Source organism: Barbus barbus, assembly GCF_936440315.1.
Source record: "Barbus barbus genome assembly, chromosome: 24".
NCBI lineage: Eukaryota > Metazoa > Chordata > Actinopteri > Cypriniformes > Cyprinidae > Barbus > Barbus barbus.
In genome coordinates, this window is record NC_136752.1 from 18997145 (window position 1) to 19013792 (window position 16648).

Below are 16648 nucleotides of genomic sequence, written 5' to 3' on the forward strand. Positions count from 1 at the left end.
TTGACTTTCCCTCCTTTCCCCCAAGATCAAGGTTATGTTTTCTTTCTATATTTCTGGGTTGTTTGTTATAGCCTAATTAAAGTTGGGAGAGACCACGCAGGATCAGGTTGTGCTGATGTTCTTGCTGGAAGGTTTTCTTCTTGTAGTCAAAGCTGAAATTTGTTACTGGCACTGCATCAAATGTGGGTAATTATGTGGTCAGTTTTAGTTGTTGCATTTAGTGTTTTAATGATGAAAGTGTGATTATTGGCAGATCTAGCCTAGGAACCAGTAATATTTTCTTTGTAAATTTCAATTGGTTTAATTCAAGTTCAAGGTTATGGTTTGCTTAACGTTAATGGTTGATTTGATTTCAATAGCTTATGATGTTTTTGAGTGTATTATTATGTTTGAATTTTTCATAACCTTTTTTTTTTTTCTTCTTCTTTTCCTGTTTGGTTGGTAGCCTAGCTCATAAGGTTGACCTACAGAGGTCAAGATCACAGGTTAACATTTTCTTTTTTTTCCAAGCGTACTGTTACAGGTTAACACTTTCGTTACATATTTCCAGGTTGTTTGTCTCCCAAAATCAAAGTTTATATTTTTGACATGATTGTTACAATTTCAACTTTATTTGAAAGAGTTGTTGGTGGTCTCACTGCACATCGGTCACCACTGACACAGCGGGATGTAGGTTGTCTTCTTGTATATAGCCTATTGGACTTTGATAGGAAGGTGATTATAGAGTCTATGGAGTTTTATTTGCTGATTATAAAGTTTTATTTGATGTAAAACAGCAGTTTTGTGTGAAAATTAATTAGTTAATACAGTTACTACTACTGGAAAATAAAATAAAACCACTTAAAATGTGGTGGTGTTAAAGTAGTAAAGCAAACTTTCAGAATACTGTCATTTGGTTTTATTTAGACATGCTGACTAATAGAATGTTTTATAATAATGAACGTTTGATTGTAGTCACAATAACTGTAGAATCTATGGTATTTGGTACAATTTTACATATCCTGGCCTTCATCTTGTCGTTAAATAGCTGTATATTACATGATGTTCTTCATTATAATAAAAATAAGATCAAATCTACAAACTTTTTATTTTCAAATCTCATTTTTGTGGATTTTGTCTTTTCGTTAGTGGCACAGATAATTGTCAAATTACTTGTGTAAGTGTTTGTAATTTTCAACATTATTAAAGTATAGCCAATTTCATTTTAATTGTGTTTTTTTTTATTAAATTGAATATTTTTTTTTTCTTTGTTTATTTTAAAGAGAATTGTGTTATACTATATGTGATGAGTATTTTACATATTCAATACATAGTTATTAAAATATATATTATTTTTGTTCATTTATAGTATATATCAAAAACATGCACAAATGTAATTTATTAAATTATGCAAATAGTACAAAAAATATAAAATAATTTATATATAAATATTACATGCTCGATCAGCTTTCACTTATGTAAAACACTACGATACTGTTACTTTATTATATACGATATTAAGTCCAAGTTATTTATAAAATAAAATAAAAATCTGTTTGAATGAGACCTTTTTATATTTTGTATATGGAACTTCTGTCATCATAATTTTTCAAGGTTTTGAAGCTTTTGTACTCGAACATTTCTACGTCATGCTGCCGGAAGTTCCGGCGGAGCAGGACGGAAGTAGGTACGTGGCTGCTTCAGCTGACATTCTGCACGATGGCGACAGAGGTTCAGAGCGGCGACCTCAACAGTGCAAATTCAAGCCGGCTCGAAGTTTCTATCGACGGTTTGACTTTGAGCCCGGATTCCGAAGGCGAACAGGAGCAGGCCGAGACGCCCGCCGGCCAGTCGGCGGAGCAGAGCGCTGGGAACCCTGAGCTGAGCGGCGAGGGGGAGGAGGACGACCCTGCCAGCAGCGCTACGATCGAGAGGAAATGGGGCTTTTCTTTAGTCGAGCTTTACGGGCTGGCGCTCAGATTCTTTAAAGGTATTTTCTGTCGCTATACACACGTACAGACATTGAATGAACACAAACATGCATTAGCATTGTCATCTCTATGTTACAGATTGATCTCGCAGTGTTGTTTCGATTTGTTGTTTTCTTATTAGAGTCCTGTCTTTTTCACTGATCGGTGTTTGGTGGAAATTTCTGCTTATACAGGTCTTGTTGTTCAGTGTTCAGGGTTAAGAACCTCTAGTCTAGAGGAACTGCCCCAACCGGTGACAGCACCACTGTGTGTCATGTGCCAGACTGATGACTTTGTCAAAGTTTATGAAAGATAGCCTAAATATTCAAAGTAAGTTAGTCTAGTGAACCACTAGTGCTGTACTCCGTATGTCTCCTTGACAGCAAAACCAGCACTGTAGATTTTGTTCAATAAAATATTTAGTCTTCTCCACAAGTCTACACCCTCTTAAATAGTATGTTTGTGTGTCCATCAGCTCTATAGTCTGTTAAGTGCTGCAGCGCTCTAATTAATGCTCTAATGTACCAATCAAGATGTTTCAGATACCAACTGAGCATTAGTGTGTCCTATGTGTCTAGTTCATGATGTTCAAAGCATATGTGCACAAAAAAAACTCTCAGCAATTTACAGAGAAATCATGATGATCTTTTCATGACATTGACATTAGTGACACTGGCAAATCTGCATTAGATGACATTCTAAACTGGGACTTGGCTTTGTGAGTTGCTGTAAAACTAATAATTAATTAAATCATAATTTTGAACTGATGTGGTAATTCTCATTTCATCTCATTTGACCATTAACCAATCAGGTGTGAATGCGTTGTTGAATAGTTGAAATATTGATTCAGGGTTTACGTCAAGTAAATATTTAGCATCAGAGTGGTTTGGCTGACAAAAAAGTTTGGAAATCCTTTTTCTGTTGCAATTTTGAATCCAAATTTTTTTATGTTTTTCATCAGAGAAAGATGGGAAAGCCTTCCACCCGACCTATGAGGATAAACTCCGTCTGGTAGCCCTCCATAAGCAAGTGTTGTTGGGGCCTTACAACCCAGATGCTTCCCCTGAGGTGGGCTTCTTCGACGTGCTGGGAAATGACCGCAGGTAAGCATTGATTTAGTGTACAAGCTTTTTTTTTTATATGAATTATAATTTTTTTTAAGTCTGTGATGTTTAGGGATTTTGTTGTGGATATACAGATGGGGATCTGCAATAACAATTGCAACTTTTTCAGAAAGGAATGGGCATCTTTGGGCAACATGGAGAAGGAGGAGGCCATGCTGGAGTTTGTAAAGCTGTTGAACAAATGTTGCAGTTTATTTGCACCTTTCGTCGCGTCACACAAGATTGAAAAGGAGGAGCAAGAGAGAAAGAGGTCAGACTTGCAGATAAAGATGATTGATTTTTCGTTTAACGATTTTATCTTCTCGCTTTGTTAGTGTCACACACAGATATAGACTTTCAGAGAGGTCCACCATGCCAACATAAAATACATTTGGGCTCCAATAACGGATTGGTCTTCATAAATAAATAACCTAAACATTCTCCTTAAACTCACAGATAGCTCTTATGTTGTGTGTGGTGTCTTGTTTTTCCTGAGAAGGAGGGAGGAAGAGGAACGGCGGCGTAGAGAGGAAGAGGAGCGTGAGCGACTGCGGCAGGAGGAGGAGAGACGCAGACGTGAGGAAGAGGAGCGGCTGAGGAGAGAAGAGGAGGAGAGAAGACAAGTTGAGGAGGAACGATTCCGTGTAGAGCAACAGAAGTGAGTGACATCTGTTGAATTATTCCAGATTTAAAGTAAATCAGGATTGTTAGGCTGGACTATGCCTCATGACTTTTGTCCAGATCTTTTTGTCCAGCATCAGACTATGATTTTGTCCAGTCGGTGAATTTTGTTTATTATATACGATATCCTTATGTCCAAGTCATTTCTAAAAATAAAAAAATCTGGCCTTTTCATATATGGAACTTCTGTAATAATAAACACTGCATAATAATATTTCAAGGTTTATCCTCATAGGTTGGGTAATATTTGCGTTTTTTCTGAACGACCTGGTAGTGTGTTATTCTCAGTAGTTTAGTGTATGATGCCCAGTTTTTCTCTGTAATCATATACAAAATCAACAAGCATATGTTGCCTAGTGTTTTAATATTTGTTCAGATTTTTTTAATTATGTAGTGTATTCCAGCCATTTGTAGTAGATACCAACATTTAGGCTTCGGTACAATGCCAGTCTCTTTTTACTAAATCGATACCTTAGGCAACAAATAAACAGCCTTGAATGACTGATGAAATTAAACTAGGACTGTCAACACTTTTTCAATAATTTAAAATGAATTTGCAAACTCATGACATGTGAAAATGCAAAAGTGTTTAGCCCCACCTAGAATAATATTTCAACCACCTGAAATAGTGGGTGGTTATTTCAGCTGTCATACACATTATTTAAAATTAATGTCTCATTAAAAGGGGTGAAAAAGCTTTTTGTTTGTACACTATGCAACCCCAGTGAGTTAAGCCACATGGTTAATTGTGCACATAATGAATTTCTTCTCACTCTCTCTGGTGCGTTAGGCAGCAGATCATGGCTGCATTGAATGCACAGACATCTGTGCAGTTCCAGCAGTATGCAGCGCAGCAGTACCCCGACAGTCCCGAGCAGCAGCTCATCCTCATTCGACAGCTGCAGGAGCAGCACTATCAGCAGTACATGCAGCAGCTGTATCAGGTGCAGCTCGCTCAGCAGCAGGTGTGAGCCCTTGATTCATTCTCCCAGTACCACCCATGTCTGCAATGATTTTGTGATGCATGACTACTGAAAAAACAGTTGGGGGTGAGTCCACGACTTCCCCAGTAAAAACTTTAAACAGTAAAAACAGTAAAAAGTTTTAGTCCTTCTAATAGTCAAAGAATCCTGAAAAAGCACTGTTTCTGACAAGATATTAAGCAGCTCTTTTTTCAATGTTGATATTAATGAGAAATGTATCTTGAGCAGCAAATTATCAAATATTATAATGATTTCTGAAGGATCATGTGACATTGAAGACTGGAGTAATGGCTGCTGAAAATTCAGCTTTGCCATCACAGGAATAAATTGTATTTTAAAATGTAGAACTAAAAATTATAAAATTATATTTCACAGTATTACTGTTTTTGCTGTATTTTTGATCAAATAAATGCAGCTTTGGTCGCATTTTATTATTCACATACATAACAGACCTGTATGCAACCCACCAGTTAATAAAGACTGGCATAAAAAACAAAACTGCATTGGTAGGATTTGGTTTGCCGGTATGCAGTAACCAAGTAGATTATTGAATGTGTTTTACACATCTTTCACTGAAAGCTAAAATGGTTTTATTGTCATGTAATGGACTTTGACTCACTGATGCAATTAACTTTTTTTTTTCCTGTGGGTGCTGCCATGTTCATTTAATTCACATCTCGGTCCAGCTTGTAGATTTCAATCTGAGCTTCTAAGCTTGACAAGTGGTGTTTTAATTGATCATATAAAAGGAGGCTGGTTTTTCCAAGTTCTATAATGTAATTTAGCATAATTCCGTTCTGTTTTTTTGTTACAGTTGTGTGATGCCAATGTTTTCACTGTTCTCTCTAGGCTGCCCTGCAGAAACAGCAGGAGGATGCTATAGTGCTGTCTACATTAGAGGCCAGTGAGGTGTCAGCGCCTTCTGCTGGAGAGGAGGCTCCCACGCTGAACGGCCAGGCAGAGTCCACTGCTGACAGCTTAGAACGAGAGCCGGACTTGGAGCCTGCAGATGAGGTCACTGAGAATGGGCCCACAGGTGAGTTATCTGCTGTTAATATCAACTTGAAATCAAACAGACAAAATTTTCTCTCAGTTTCCCATTGAGAAAAAAAGCATACTGTACCAGATATATATCCATATTAATCTATCAAATTAAATTAAATCGAGATCAAATTGAAATCAAATCAAGTGAAATAGAGTTAGTTAATTTAAAAAGACACATTCTCTAATATACCATATTCCTGGTTCTCAGACTCTCCCCCTGTAATAGCAGCTCCCTCCATGTGGACCCGGCCACAGATAAAAGACTTTAAAGAGAAGATCCGTCAGGATGTGGACTCTGTGATCACGGTGGGTCGGGGGGAAGTGGTGACCGTCCGGGTTCCCACCCACGAAGAGGGCTCGTATCTCTTCTGGGAGTTTGCCACTGACTATTATGACATTGGCTTTGGAGTCTTCTTTGAATGGACTGACTCTACTAACGCATCGGTCAGCGTGCATGTCAGCGAGTCTAGTGACGAAGACGAAGATGAAGAAGGTGAGGAACGAATGCATTGATTCTTTGGTACCATGTTATTGGATAATATTGGATATGTAATTTCTTCAGTTTTTTTTTATTTCGATTACTTTACCCATGTAATGCTCACATTTAAATCTCAAATCTCATTTTCATACTGTATACATAATGTTCCACTTGTGATATTTAAAACAATTTGAGTTTTTTTTTTGTTTTTTTTATTTAGACAATTTGAATAGAATTTTAATATCGTTTGTAAAATGAAAATAGTGATTTATTCGTATTAAACAGAATTTTAATGTCTGTGCAAATAAATATATAAAATGATCAGTTTTCTGACTAAAGAAAAGCTCAAGGGTTTAACTCTTGCAAGTGAAATTAAACCATAAGTATTGTAGTTTTACTGTTGTACTGTAAAATAATTAATATACTGAAATATTTTTATTTTATAGTGCAGTTGTGTATAAATTATAATATATATTTGTTTTTTTATTATAATTATATAATCCAAGTCAGCTATTCAAATGTAAAATAACTTAGGAATTTCATTTGCAGTGTAAATTGTAATTTTTTTTATATATTTTGACAAAATAGTTTAGAATTTTAATATCGGCCATTTATTGCATATTGGCCTTAAAATGAAAATAATTACAAGCTTGTTTTAATATCAATGGGCCTCATTCATGAAACTTGCTTAAATATATGAGTAAATTCTGGGTAATTTGTGCGTAAAACAGACCTTTCCGAAAACTCTCCTCCGGATTCACAAACGCTTTGTAAACATCCGATTTGATAGTTTAACGTGTATGTTAATGAATTCCAATCATTCATAAATAGGCCGCTCGTGCACGCTCTTTCACAGTTAGCATAACCCCTGCTTATGAATTACCGTGTCCAGGAACGCAGTGGAATATTCTGGTCCACTTTCTCAGGTTTGGCTCCAGTATATTGCATAAATGCAAAAAAAACAACTAATAAGCCATATGCCTAACAATAAATATTCAATAACGTGGCCTTGTAATTATTATGGCAGTGCATCAAAATTCAGTGTCATCAGTTTGCCAAAAAGAACACAGAAAATGTTACGCACCATTTACACTTGGTACGGAGCAGGTGTACATTTTTCATACCAACTAACATTTTGAAAATTCGAACATTTTCATGAATTCGAATGTTTACGTCAGAATGGCTTTACGAACAATTTACACAAAAATTAGTTCTGCTCATGTTTCATGAATGAGGCCCAATGAATTTTTAAATTATGAAAATCAAAAGGCTACTTTTGATAAATTTAGTTGATTTAAAGTTTAGATGGATTGTTTGAATTAAGTTTCTGCTGCTATGTTTTCTGTAAATATGATTTGTAGATTTAAGTCCTGTTCTCTTTCTCTCAGGTGAAGGCCAGCCTGAGGAGGAGAAAGCCAAGAAAGCGGCTGGGAAACCGCAGGTTGATGAGATAGTGCCGGTGTACCGGCGGGACTGTCATGAAGAGGTGTACGCTGGGAGTCACCAGTATCCCGGCCGTGGTATATACTTGCTCAAGTTTGACAACTCCTACTCGCTCTGGAGGTCTAAAACCGTCTTCTACAGAGTGTATTACACTAGATAAACCTGGAGTCAAAAGACTGTGGGACAGGAATGTGTGCGTGTATGTAAAGAGAGAGATCAAAAACAAAGAAATTTATGGGATGTCCACTACTGGGGAAGGGACAAAGAGATTTAACATGAGTGTGTGTATGTGTATGCAAACTTTATGAGTGTGTCTGTCATGCTGTTTGAGTCCAGGAGGAATGGGCCATGTGCTTGGCACCTCTGTTTTGCACTCTAAAAGATGTACTCTATGATTTTGTGTTTGATACTCTAACTTCAGCCTCCATCTTCTAATGTCATCCAAAGAGGTGCAGGATAAATTAGTGTGTCCTCATTAATACGGCCTGCCAACGACATGTTTAGATAATGAACAACGGAGCAAACACTAACACACCTTTCTCCTGGAGTACTTCCTTATTTAGGTCAACACTGAGTAAATCAGCCAATGGAGTGCATCTGTACTCATGTTTTCCTCCTATCAGCACACAGAACTGAAGCATCGGCGAGTATGAGATAAAACAAATGGAAAGGACTTTTCTAACAATGCAAAGGTGGATCTGGAGGCCTTTACGAGAGGAGATTTTGCAGAATTTTCTAAACCAGATGGATTGTGTCTAAAACGTTTAATATTTATTCATCTCTGTGGTAGAGTAGGGTCATGTTTGTGTCTGTAAGTCCTATAACATTTATCCCATCTCCATCATTCGCTTCTCTGCTTCCACACAGCCCCAGATTTATTGACTGTGTTAGTTTTTTTTTGTATTTTCGGTTTGTTTTGCATATGTCGTCAATGCGAGATTTATCAGTATTGGCTTTTAGTGTGGCACAGCTAGTAGTTTGAAATATCCTTGCCTTTCAGTTCGGTCATTTCTTTGTTGCTTTATGCATGTAGTTACAAACAGCCATGTAAGAACTTCAAACTTAATGTATATCGATTTAAATTTCTACTCGTCACTCTTATACTTGGTTCTCTATGGCAGAAATAACAAGCATCTCTCATTGTCATTATATTAATAATGAAGTGTTTGTATAGCTGATTGAGACTAACTATCAAAAGCTGCATTTGAGTTGCTGATTAACTTTTTCTGTTATTTATTGGACTGTTCAGTGCATTGAAGATTATTACAGTGAAGTTCCTGAGGATTTGCAGACTTTTTTTCTTCAAAAATATCTGCTCTAGCCACTCTGGATTAGTCACTGGCTGTATCGTTGAGTGAAATGTGTCGCGTTCATGATTGTATGTCAAAGACGCCTGTGTAATGCAGGTCACTGCTATCCAACTGTGATCAAACATCGTCCATATACAGATGCTGATGCTGTTACACTGTTCACATGATGAATAAAGCAGTGTGTTGGAGTGTTGAGAGCTGTGATGATTCACTGTTCATAGAGAATAAAGCTGTCCAAAGACCACATTTATGTCACATGTACAGTCGATTGGTTACAAAAGTTCCCGTGTTTATTCTTTCCATGTATTTTCCTTTTTCACTTGTAATGCTGACTTTAGGCCTTTGTATAGTGAAAGAGTAACGTTTGGCATGGTACTAAAAGTACAGCTTTTGGGGAAAAGACAACGAGCAATAGGGTAACTGATCTGTAAATTGTCTTCATATTTAAAGTGGAAACTCCACTGATTTTCTGACCATAAAGGCATGAAGAAGTGTTTTTGTATTGGTTTCGCTAGTGTGATCTGATCTGTATGCATTCGAGGATGAGTGTCCTGTATATTTGGTTAAACTTGCGTTCCTCTGTAATGTACCTCCTGATTCTTTTCTGATACCCTTCTAGTCATGTGCATGTTTTACATAATCAGACGATGTTACAATAACCGTTCACTGATTCTTGAGAAATGTGGTAAAACATGTTTTATGTGCAACTTTTTTTTTTTTAATAGCAACATTTCCACCAAAACACCTGTTACTAAAATGTTTTAACAGAAATGTGCACTTTCACTTAATTATGTAAAAATAAATTTCACTCACAAATATTAAAAGCACCTAACCTCACACTGTTTTATATAGATAAAATGTATTTTATTAATTTCTTTAATCATCCATTACACAAATTTAAATTTATTTTTTGCCTGACAATTCAATAGATGGTGCCGTATTTGACACATTATTTTGAATGTTTTATGCTGTTGGCCCGTACTGACAGATTAACCACATTTTGTCAAATAAATACATACGTTAAAGAAGCAATACGTTTCACCCAAGTAAAAGTCAGCATCACTAAAACAAAAAATCCTTGCTATATAAGAATTTCCCCCCAGTACTCATCAATCAGTACATTTCGTTATGTTCATTAATGAATCTGCATTTACAAACAAAGGCTATTATAATGGTAGCCTGGAGCAGTTTGTGACTCAGGTCATGATTTCCCTATGCAAAAGGAAGTTTCAGCAGGCTCAGTGTTAACAGGAAAATGAGTACTATCACTCCCATCCAGAAATGCAGCCTCAGCTGGTGCCATTACCACAACAAACAATAGTCCACTTCCTTAACACAGCAGAACACACACACACAAAAAAAAACTTATCTGATCCTCCCTGGCACTCTGGGCTTGTTTTTAAGAGCATATCACACTTGCAGCCACAAGATGGAGATATAATGTAGATATGAAACATGGGCATTTCTAAACACCAGCTTTTGTTACTTTTACAAGCAAAATAGACTGGTTATACATAGACTGTTTATTTAATTTTATTTCGACAGGATCGACACCAGTAGATTAAAAATAATGAAACGTGAATAGTTTTCTGATTCCAAAAAGAACGAATTTACTACTGTAAATAAACTACTTCATACTCATCAAACTACTGTAGTTCTGAAGTGCTGTAAATGTTAAAGGATATACATTTTCTGTTTATTTTATTAAAACGTATTTTAACTTATTTTTAAGTCTCCTCGAACATACTGATTATTGTCTTTAAACACACACACAAAACATTTATTTTATGTTTTATTTTTTCTTTTGAAAATGCTTGAAATTAAGTTCTTGTGTAATATTTAGAATAAAATCTGTTTAATGTAGTATTGTAAGATTGCCAACATTTTTCTGACATTGAATAAAAAAACTAAATACCTATGGTATTTAAAATATAAATACTAATAAAAAGAAACTTTACTCAGTATTATTAAAACGCTCTGTAGATTCCTGAAAATGCAAAAATATATCCATCCCGGGTTTTCCCTGCAGCAGACGCTAAAGGCAGGTAAGCTCTCTCTCACAGCGCTGTGGATTCGCCAATCCAGTTCCAGTTCCTACAGGTGGTTGGGAAGCCTCTCCGTGTTTTCCCATATACTTGCTCTTCACGTTTTCGGTTCGACTCGCTGCTTTCAAACTCTTGTTCCCCGATGCTCCCGAACACCAGCGGCAACGTCCCAAACTGCTTCTGCATCTTTCAAAAAAATATGGCGGGAGCTTTTGTAAGCAGACCTTCTTCTCACGGCAACTTCTGGGACACATCGTTTGGATTTTAAATCTCCTCAACCCGATGCTCATCTCAAATTTAAACACGATTTAAAATGCCGTTCCCCGAGAGAACCGTTGAGCCTGAGCTGGTGAGCAGGTTGAGAGGGAGCGGAGGCTCCGAGAAGAGCTTCACGACGCCGGACGGTCGCAGAGTGCGCAAACCTGTTTTGTTCTCTTCTTTGGAAGAAGTTTGTTGTCATACGCTCACCAGCATCCTACACCAACTGTCCGATCTATCGCGGCATGCCTGTGACATATTCATGGGAATTGAGACTCAGGCTGTGTTGGTCACGCAAAGGACATCAACTATTCAAGTGCGTTTGGAGAGATTACAGCTCACCGTGTGCAAGTTTGATCCCAAAACCATTCAAATACGTAAGTCTAGAGGTTCAATATCGTATTTGTTGCCTACTTTAGTGTTTAATACTTTTATGAACAAGTCAATAACAAACATATAGCAGCTCCTCAGTTAATAATAAACATAAAACTTGATTCATGTCATATACGTTATGTCAATATTTCAGGATTTGTTAAGCACTGACGCAAAGTATGCTTGTTAATGGCTTATTGATGAAAGTTAGAAGCTGTTACGCGATTATTGATTCTGAAGAACACATATAGCCTGTCTAATAGCAGCCATTGAATGCTAAATGAAAGTTTGAAAGGCTGCACTCAGAATGAACTATGGATTGGGTCCGTAAGACAAAAGGCGGGTGTGAATGTTATGGGACAAGCACATGGCGTTATGTTGGTGTAATGATTTGAGGTGAAGAGAATGCAGGTTCCCTTTAGGGTCGAAGATCTGTCAGACGTGATAGATCTGCTTTAACGTACCATCTGCGCCCACCGACACCCCTACAGCAGAAACCCCCTCCAGGACACCTTCATTAGGGTGCATATAGATATATGCACTTCTAAGGTTTATATATATATCTTAAAAGTTTTTTTCCCCCCAAGAAATATGCTTTTATTCAGCAAGAATGCATTAAATTGATCAAAAGTGATAGTAAGGACATTAATAACAATGTTACAAAAGATTTATATTTCAAATACATGTTGCTGTTCTGAACTTTCTATTTTTTTTTTTAAATAAAAAAACAAGCAGAACAACTGTTTTTAACATTGATAATAGTAAGAACAGACCAAGTCAGCATATTAGAATGATTTCTGAAGGATCATGTAGGCTAACACTGACTACAAAAGTATTGATGCTGAAAATTCAGCTTTAAAAAAAATTAATTTCACAATATTAAATGCAGCCCGAGCATAATAATTTTCTTCAGAAACATAAATCTTCCCAAGCCCAAACTTTTGAACGATAGTGTATATTCATGGAGAAGTGCAGTATACATGAGCAAACAGGCCATTTTTTCCTCTTTTTGCCGTTATACAATAGGTTTTATATAAGTTATATGGTAACACTTTATTTTAAGGTGTCCTTGCTACACATGTTACATGTACATACTATTATAATATCAATTAATTATGCATAATTGCATGCAAGTAACCCCAAGTCAAACCCCAATCCTAAAACTAACCCAATAGTAAGTACATGTAGTTAATTAATATTGTGTATAGTGTAAACTGGTATGTTACCATCCACTGTCTAATAGAAGAGGGTTGTGTTCAGTGGTACTGCAAATGATGCAAATAAGGTGAATAAAGGTTCCCACAGGGAGAGCTCTTCTTTGGATGTCTTGCCCTTAAGACAGTACCATGCAAAAATAGACAGGATGTGTGACTTCAGACAGTCTCATGCCAATCTTAAACATTTTACAATTTGGTGAACTGTTTGAGAATTCGTATGAAGGCATACAGTCTCATTTGAACATTTTTTAGTGATCAGCTTACACTCCATTAGAGTTCGAGTTAGGAGTGGGGTTAAGGGTGGACCTTTATAGTGATATTTTACCTACAGTATGTTTTCGCACATGTCAGATGGTGCATATTTATATCAAATCACAAACTAGTACTGTAATTACAAATGCTTATGAGGGTTGGAATTGATAGCAGACATTGTTACTTAAAGGGGACCTATTATGCAAAAATCACTTTTATAAGGTGTTTGAACACAGTTGTGTGGCCGCAGTGTGTGAAAACAACCAGCCTATAATGTTAAAAAATCCACCAACTCATTTTTTAATAAAACCAATAAATCATAAACAGTCTCTCCAAATGAGCTGTTTCAGATTCTCCCTCTGTGCACGTCACTGAGGGGAAAAAGTCCCACCCATTTGTGATGCTCTTTGAAACACAGCCCTGAGTGAGAAGATGCGGTCCGCCATTACTGGAGATATATACAATGTCAGCGCCAAAGAGGCTTTACAAGTGTTGTGTTTTGGGATGCACTAATAAACATAGGAGTCACCATAATCTCTCCTCATCTGAGCCGAGGACACTGTGGTTAAATTTCATTTTCGAAGGAAATATCATGGAAAAAATCGGTAAAGTCCCCTAAATGTTTATGAATCAGTACCAACATTTCCTGCGCGAACGTCAGCTCCAGACAAAGTAAGTATCACGCGTTTGTTTTCCAAATTGCCTTTCTGAAAGAGCTTCTTGGCACTCTGTAAGGCTTATTGCTAAAGCTAATTTTCTCTGTGTGTTTGTACTGATGCTGCCTTCAAGTGCTATCAGAATGATCTTAAATAGGAATGTGGTAGTGAAAAGTTGTGTATGAAAGCAATGTGAGTCGATCGCTTGAAGTTGTCGAGCTCATAATCAGAAGTGGGACTTATAAAGTTTGTCACAGCATGAGACCAGCTAATGTTGTTATTTTTATCCCGCCGTGCTCCCTGTCTGTGTAATTCATAAACGCAAATTTATTATGCACAGTATAATCAGGTGACCAAGTAGTTTTCTGTAAAGATAACAGGTTTGTATTAATAGTGAAATGTTTATTTGCAAAGGCTAGCACTGCTAATGCTGGAGCTCTTGAAGCTCCGCCCTCTTCTCCAGGAGCACCAGCTCACTCGCATTTAAAGCAACACACTCAAAACAGTGCGTTTTGGCTCATACCTTAAAACTGCCAATTTTAACAAGCTGTAAAAATGTATCTGTGGGGTATAGTGAGCTAAAACTTCACATATACGCTCTGGGGACATCAGAGACTTATTTTACATCTTGTAAAAAGGGGCATAATAGGTCCCCTTTAAAGGTGCCATAGAATGAAAAACTGACTTTACCTTGGCATAGTTAAATAATAACAGTCCTGTGCATGGAAATGACATACAGTGAGCCTCAAACACCATAGCTTCCACCTTCTTATATAAATCTTGTGATAAAAAAGACCCAATCAGAACATAACACCGACTGTGACGCAACAGTCGGGATCACTACGCCCCCAACATTTGTATAAACCCGCCCATGTTCGAGGCCAGCCGAACCATCAGAAGTTCTGCAGGTATTGTGAAGAAACAAGCAAGGACAACAGCGAAAATGGCAGATCATGGAAATAAATGTTATGTTCCAGGCTGTGCAGGGGATGTGAAGTGCAGGGATGGGTTGGTGTCTGTATTCAGAAAGGCACGGAAATAACATGTTCTAATAAAATAACGCGAGTCACTAAAGGGACATGGTTAGCTCCTTGCTAGCTGTAGCCTGTTACACTGCAGTACATAAGATTTCACTTACCACATAAACAGAGTAAGGAGAGATGAGGATGATGGCGAATTATTTACAGATCCTGAGCAGCACAGACAAGAATCTGATCTTGTGAAATGTGTAGTAAGTACTGTTGCTCTATAATATAAACATAGTTCGTGCAATGGCGTTTCTTGAAAGCGAAAGTGAAACTATAACGCGATCGACCGATTGTTCAAAGCAGTTTCAATGCCTCACGTATTACTAACGGCTCCCTGATGCCCGCATTTTATAACTGCGAGAAAAAGTATTTAAATATATATTTTCCTCCCTGTGCTTCCTTCTTGCTGTGAGTTACTGAAATGAGCCGCACTGTGAAACAGCCAATCAGAGCAGAGCTCAACATTGAGCAGCACTGTGAAACAGCCAATCAGAGCAGAGCTCATAATTTTTCACACCTATGTTCAGGTTGCATTTTTTTGTGTTAATATAAGGTCTTTAGTCTTTAAAAGGATGCAAATATTGAATTATATGATCTTTTAAGTACATCCCTGATAGGGAAGAGAAAGAGGATGAGTTAATAGCATTAGAAAGGCTTGTTTGCATTCTCTGCACCTCAGTTTGTTAAGAATGCCAGATTTGGTTAACCTGAATTAATTGATTTCTTGTTCTTTGTGTCTTAATGTCTTGTTTATCCTGCTAATAGTTTCAGACGGGAAGGAGTTAGACTTTGACTCATTACTATTGTTTGTCAATGCTTAACCATACCCAGGGACTGTCATGTTGGGCTGGTTTATGACTTCAGGTTAGTCAGAAATGTGTCATTGTTTTCATATGCTTTAGGCTAAAGCTGATATAGGAGTGGACCAGCTTTGTAATCCTTATATACTTAAGCAAAACACATGACATTTTAAATTAAGGACTTTTTTGTTAAAGGTCAGAGGTCAAAGTATGTGTTTGTGTATAGCTTAGCTTGAAGGTGTTAGGTCAAGGTCAACTACTGTTGGCCTTAAAGGGGAAACACCTGATGATGAATCAAACTGGACATCCTAAGTTCCTTCATTTATCCAGACTGTATTAGAAACCGTTTTACTTTGCAGGACGTACACTTTTGCCATTGTTGTTGCTTTTTTATGTTTTACTATTTTAAATTTTAATTTACAACATTAATAGGTTAATGAGTATGCATACAGTTAACATTTAATTGACACTTTTATATATAAACAGTCTTTAAAATAAACAGTCACAAGCTTAACCTACAACCTTCTGGTTACCAGCCCAAATTGTCCTAACCACTTGACCACACCAAGTCAGTTCAATAATAGTCTGGCTCACAACATGACTTACAGCCTTCTTTGGAAGATGCAATTCTGTTAGAGTACTAATTGTTATTACTGTAACTGTCCTGGCACATACAAACACACACTATCTCCTTCTGAGCTGTGGAATTTCTGTCAGTCTCCTCTGGATATTTTTAGCATGCGTGTGTCTGCTCCACTCAGGCTTTTTCTAGGTCCGCTGCTTGACTTTGTTTTGCATATGATGGTCTGAAAGGGTGGAGCTGATCACACAAACCATAGTGCTCTAGTTCGCTATCTTACAGTTTATCAGTAAGTAAATGATCACACCAGTGTGTTTAGAGATCAGACGATTGCTGTGTTCTCTGATTGTGCATGTTTACACTACAAACCTCAGAGGTCTAATTAGGACTCATTTAGCTGTGGTTGTTATCGTTGTTGTCTGGTTGCAATGTCAATGTGTTTGTGCATT

At 37.1% G+C, this 16648-nt stretch overlaps 2 protein-coding genes across 4 annotated transcripts in view; both read left to right on the plus strand.

Annotated features, from left to right (window-relative positions):
- Positions 1 to 1639: 1639 nt before the first annotated feature.
- On the plus strand, positions 1640 to 10021 carry LOC306844338 (Golgi resident protein GCP60-like). Of its 3 annotated transcripts, none has more exons than XM_079376388.1 (8): positions 1640 to 1969; positions 2911 to 3052; positions 3183 to 3323; positions 3552 to 3710; positions 4524 to 4698; positions 5566 to 5752; positions 5990 to 6253; positions 7627 to 10021. In XM_079376388.1, the coding sequence occupies exons 1-8, from the start codon at positions 1699 to 1701 to the stop codon at positions 7839 to 7841; spliced, it is 1554 nt and encodes a 517-aa protein (XP_079232514.1). In that variant the 5' UTR covers positions 1640 to 1698; the 3' UTR covers positions 7842 to 10021. The 3 variants fall into 3 exon arrangements, with proteins under 3 accessions (XP_079232514.1, XP_079232512.1, XP_079232513.1); XM_079376386.1 differs by having other exon boundaries at positions 5969 to 6253; positions 7627 to 9827; XM_079376387.1 differs by having other exon boundaries at positions 1655 to 1969; positions 5987 to 6253; positions 7627 to 9821.
- A 1328-nt stretch (positions 10022 to 11349) lies between these two features.
- LOC306843487 (NHS-like protein 1) overlaps positions 11350 to 16648 on the plus strand; it is a gene marked incomplete at its 5' end in the record, with an annotated part of 93260 nt that continues 87961 nt past the window's right edge. The window contains one exon of the mRNA XM_079375013.1: positions 11350 to 11671. Within this exon, the coding sequence (XP_079231139.1) occupies positions 11350 to 11671 (322 nt within the window). The remainder of the gene's footprint in view (positions 11672 to 16648) is intronic.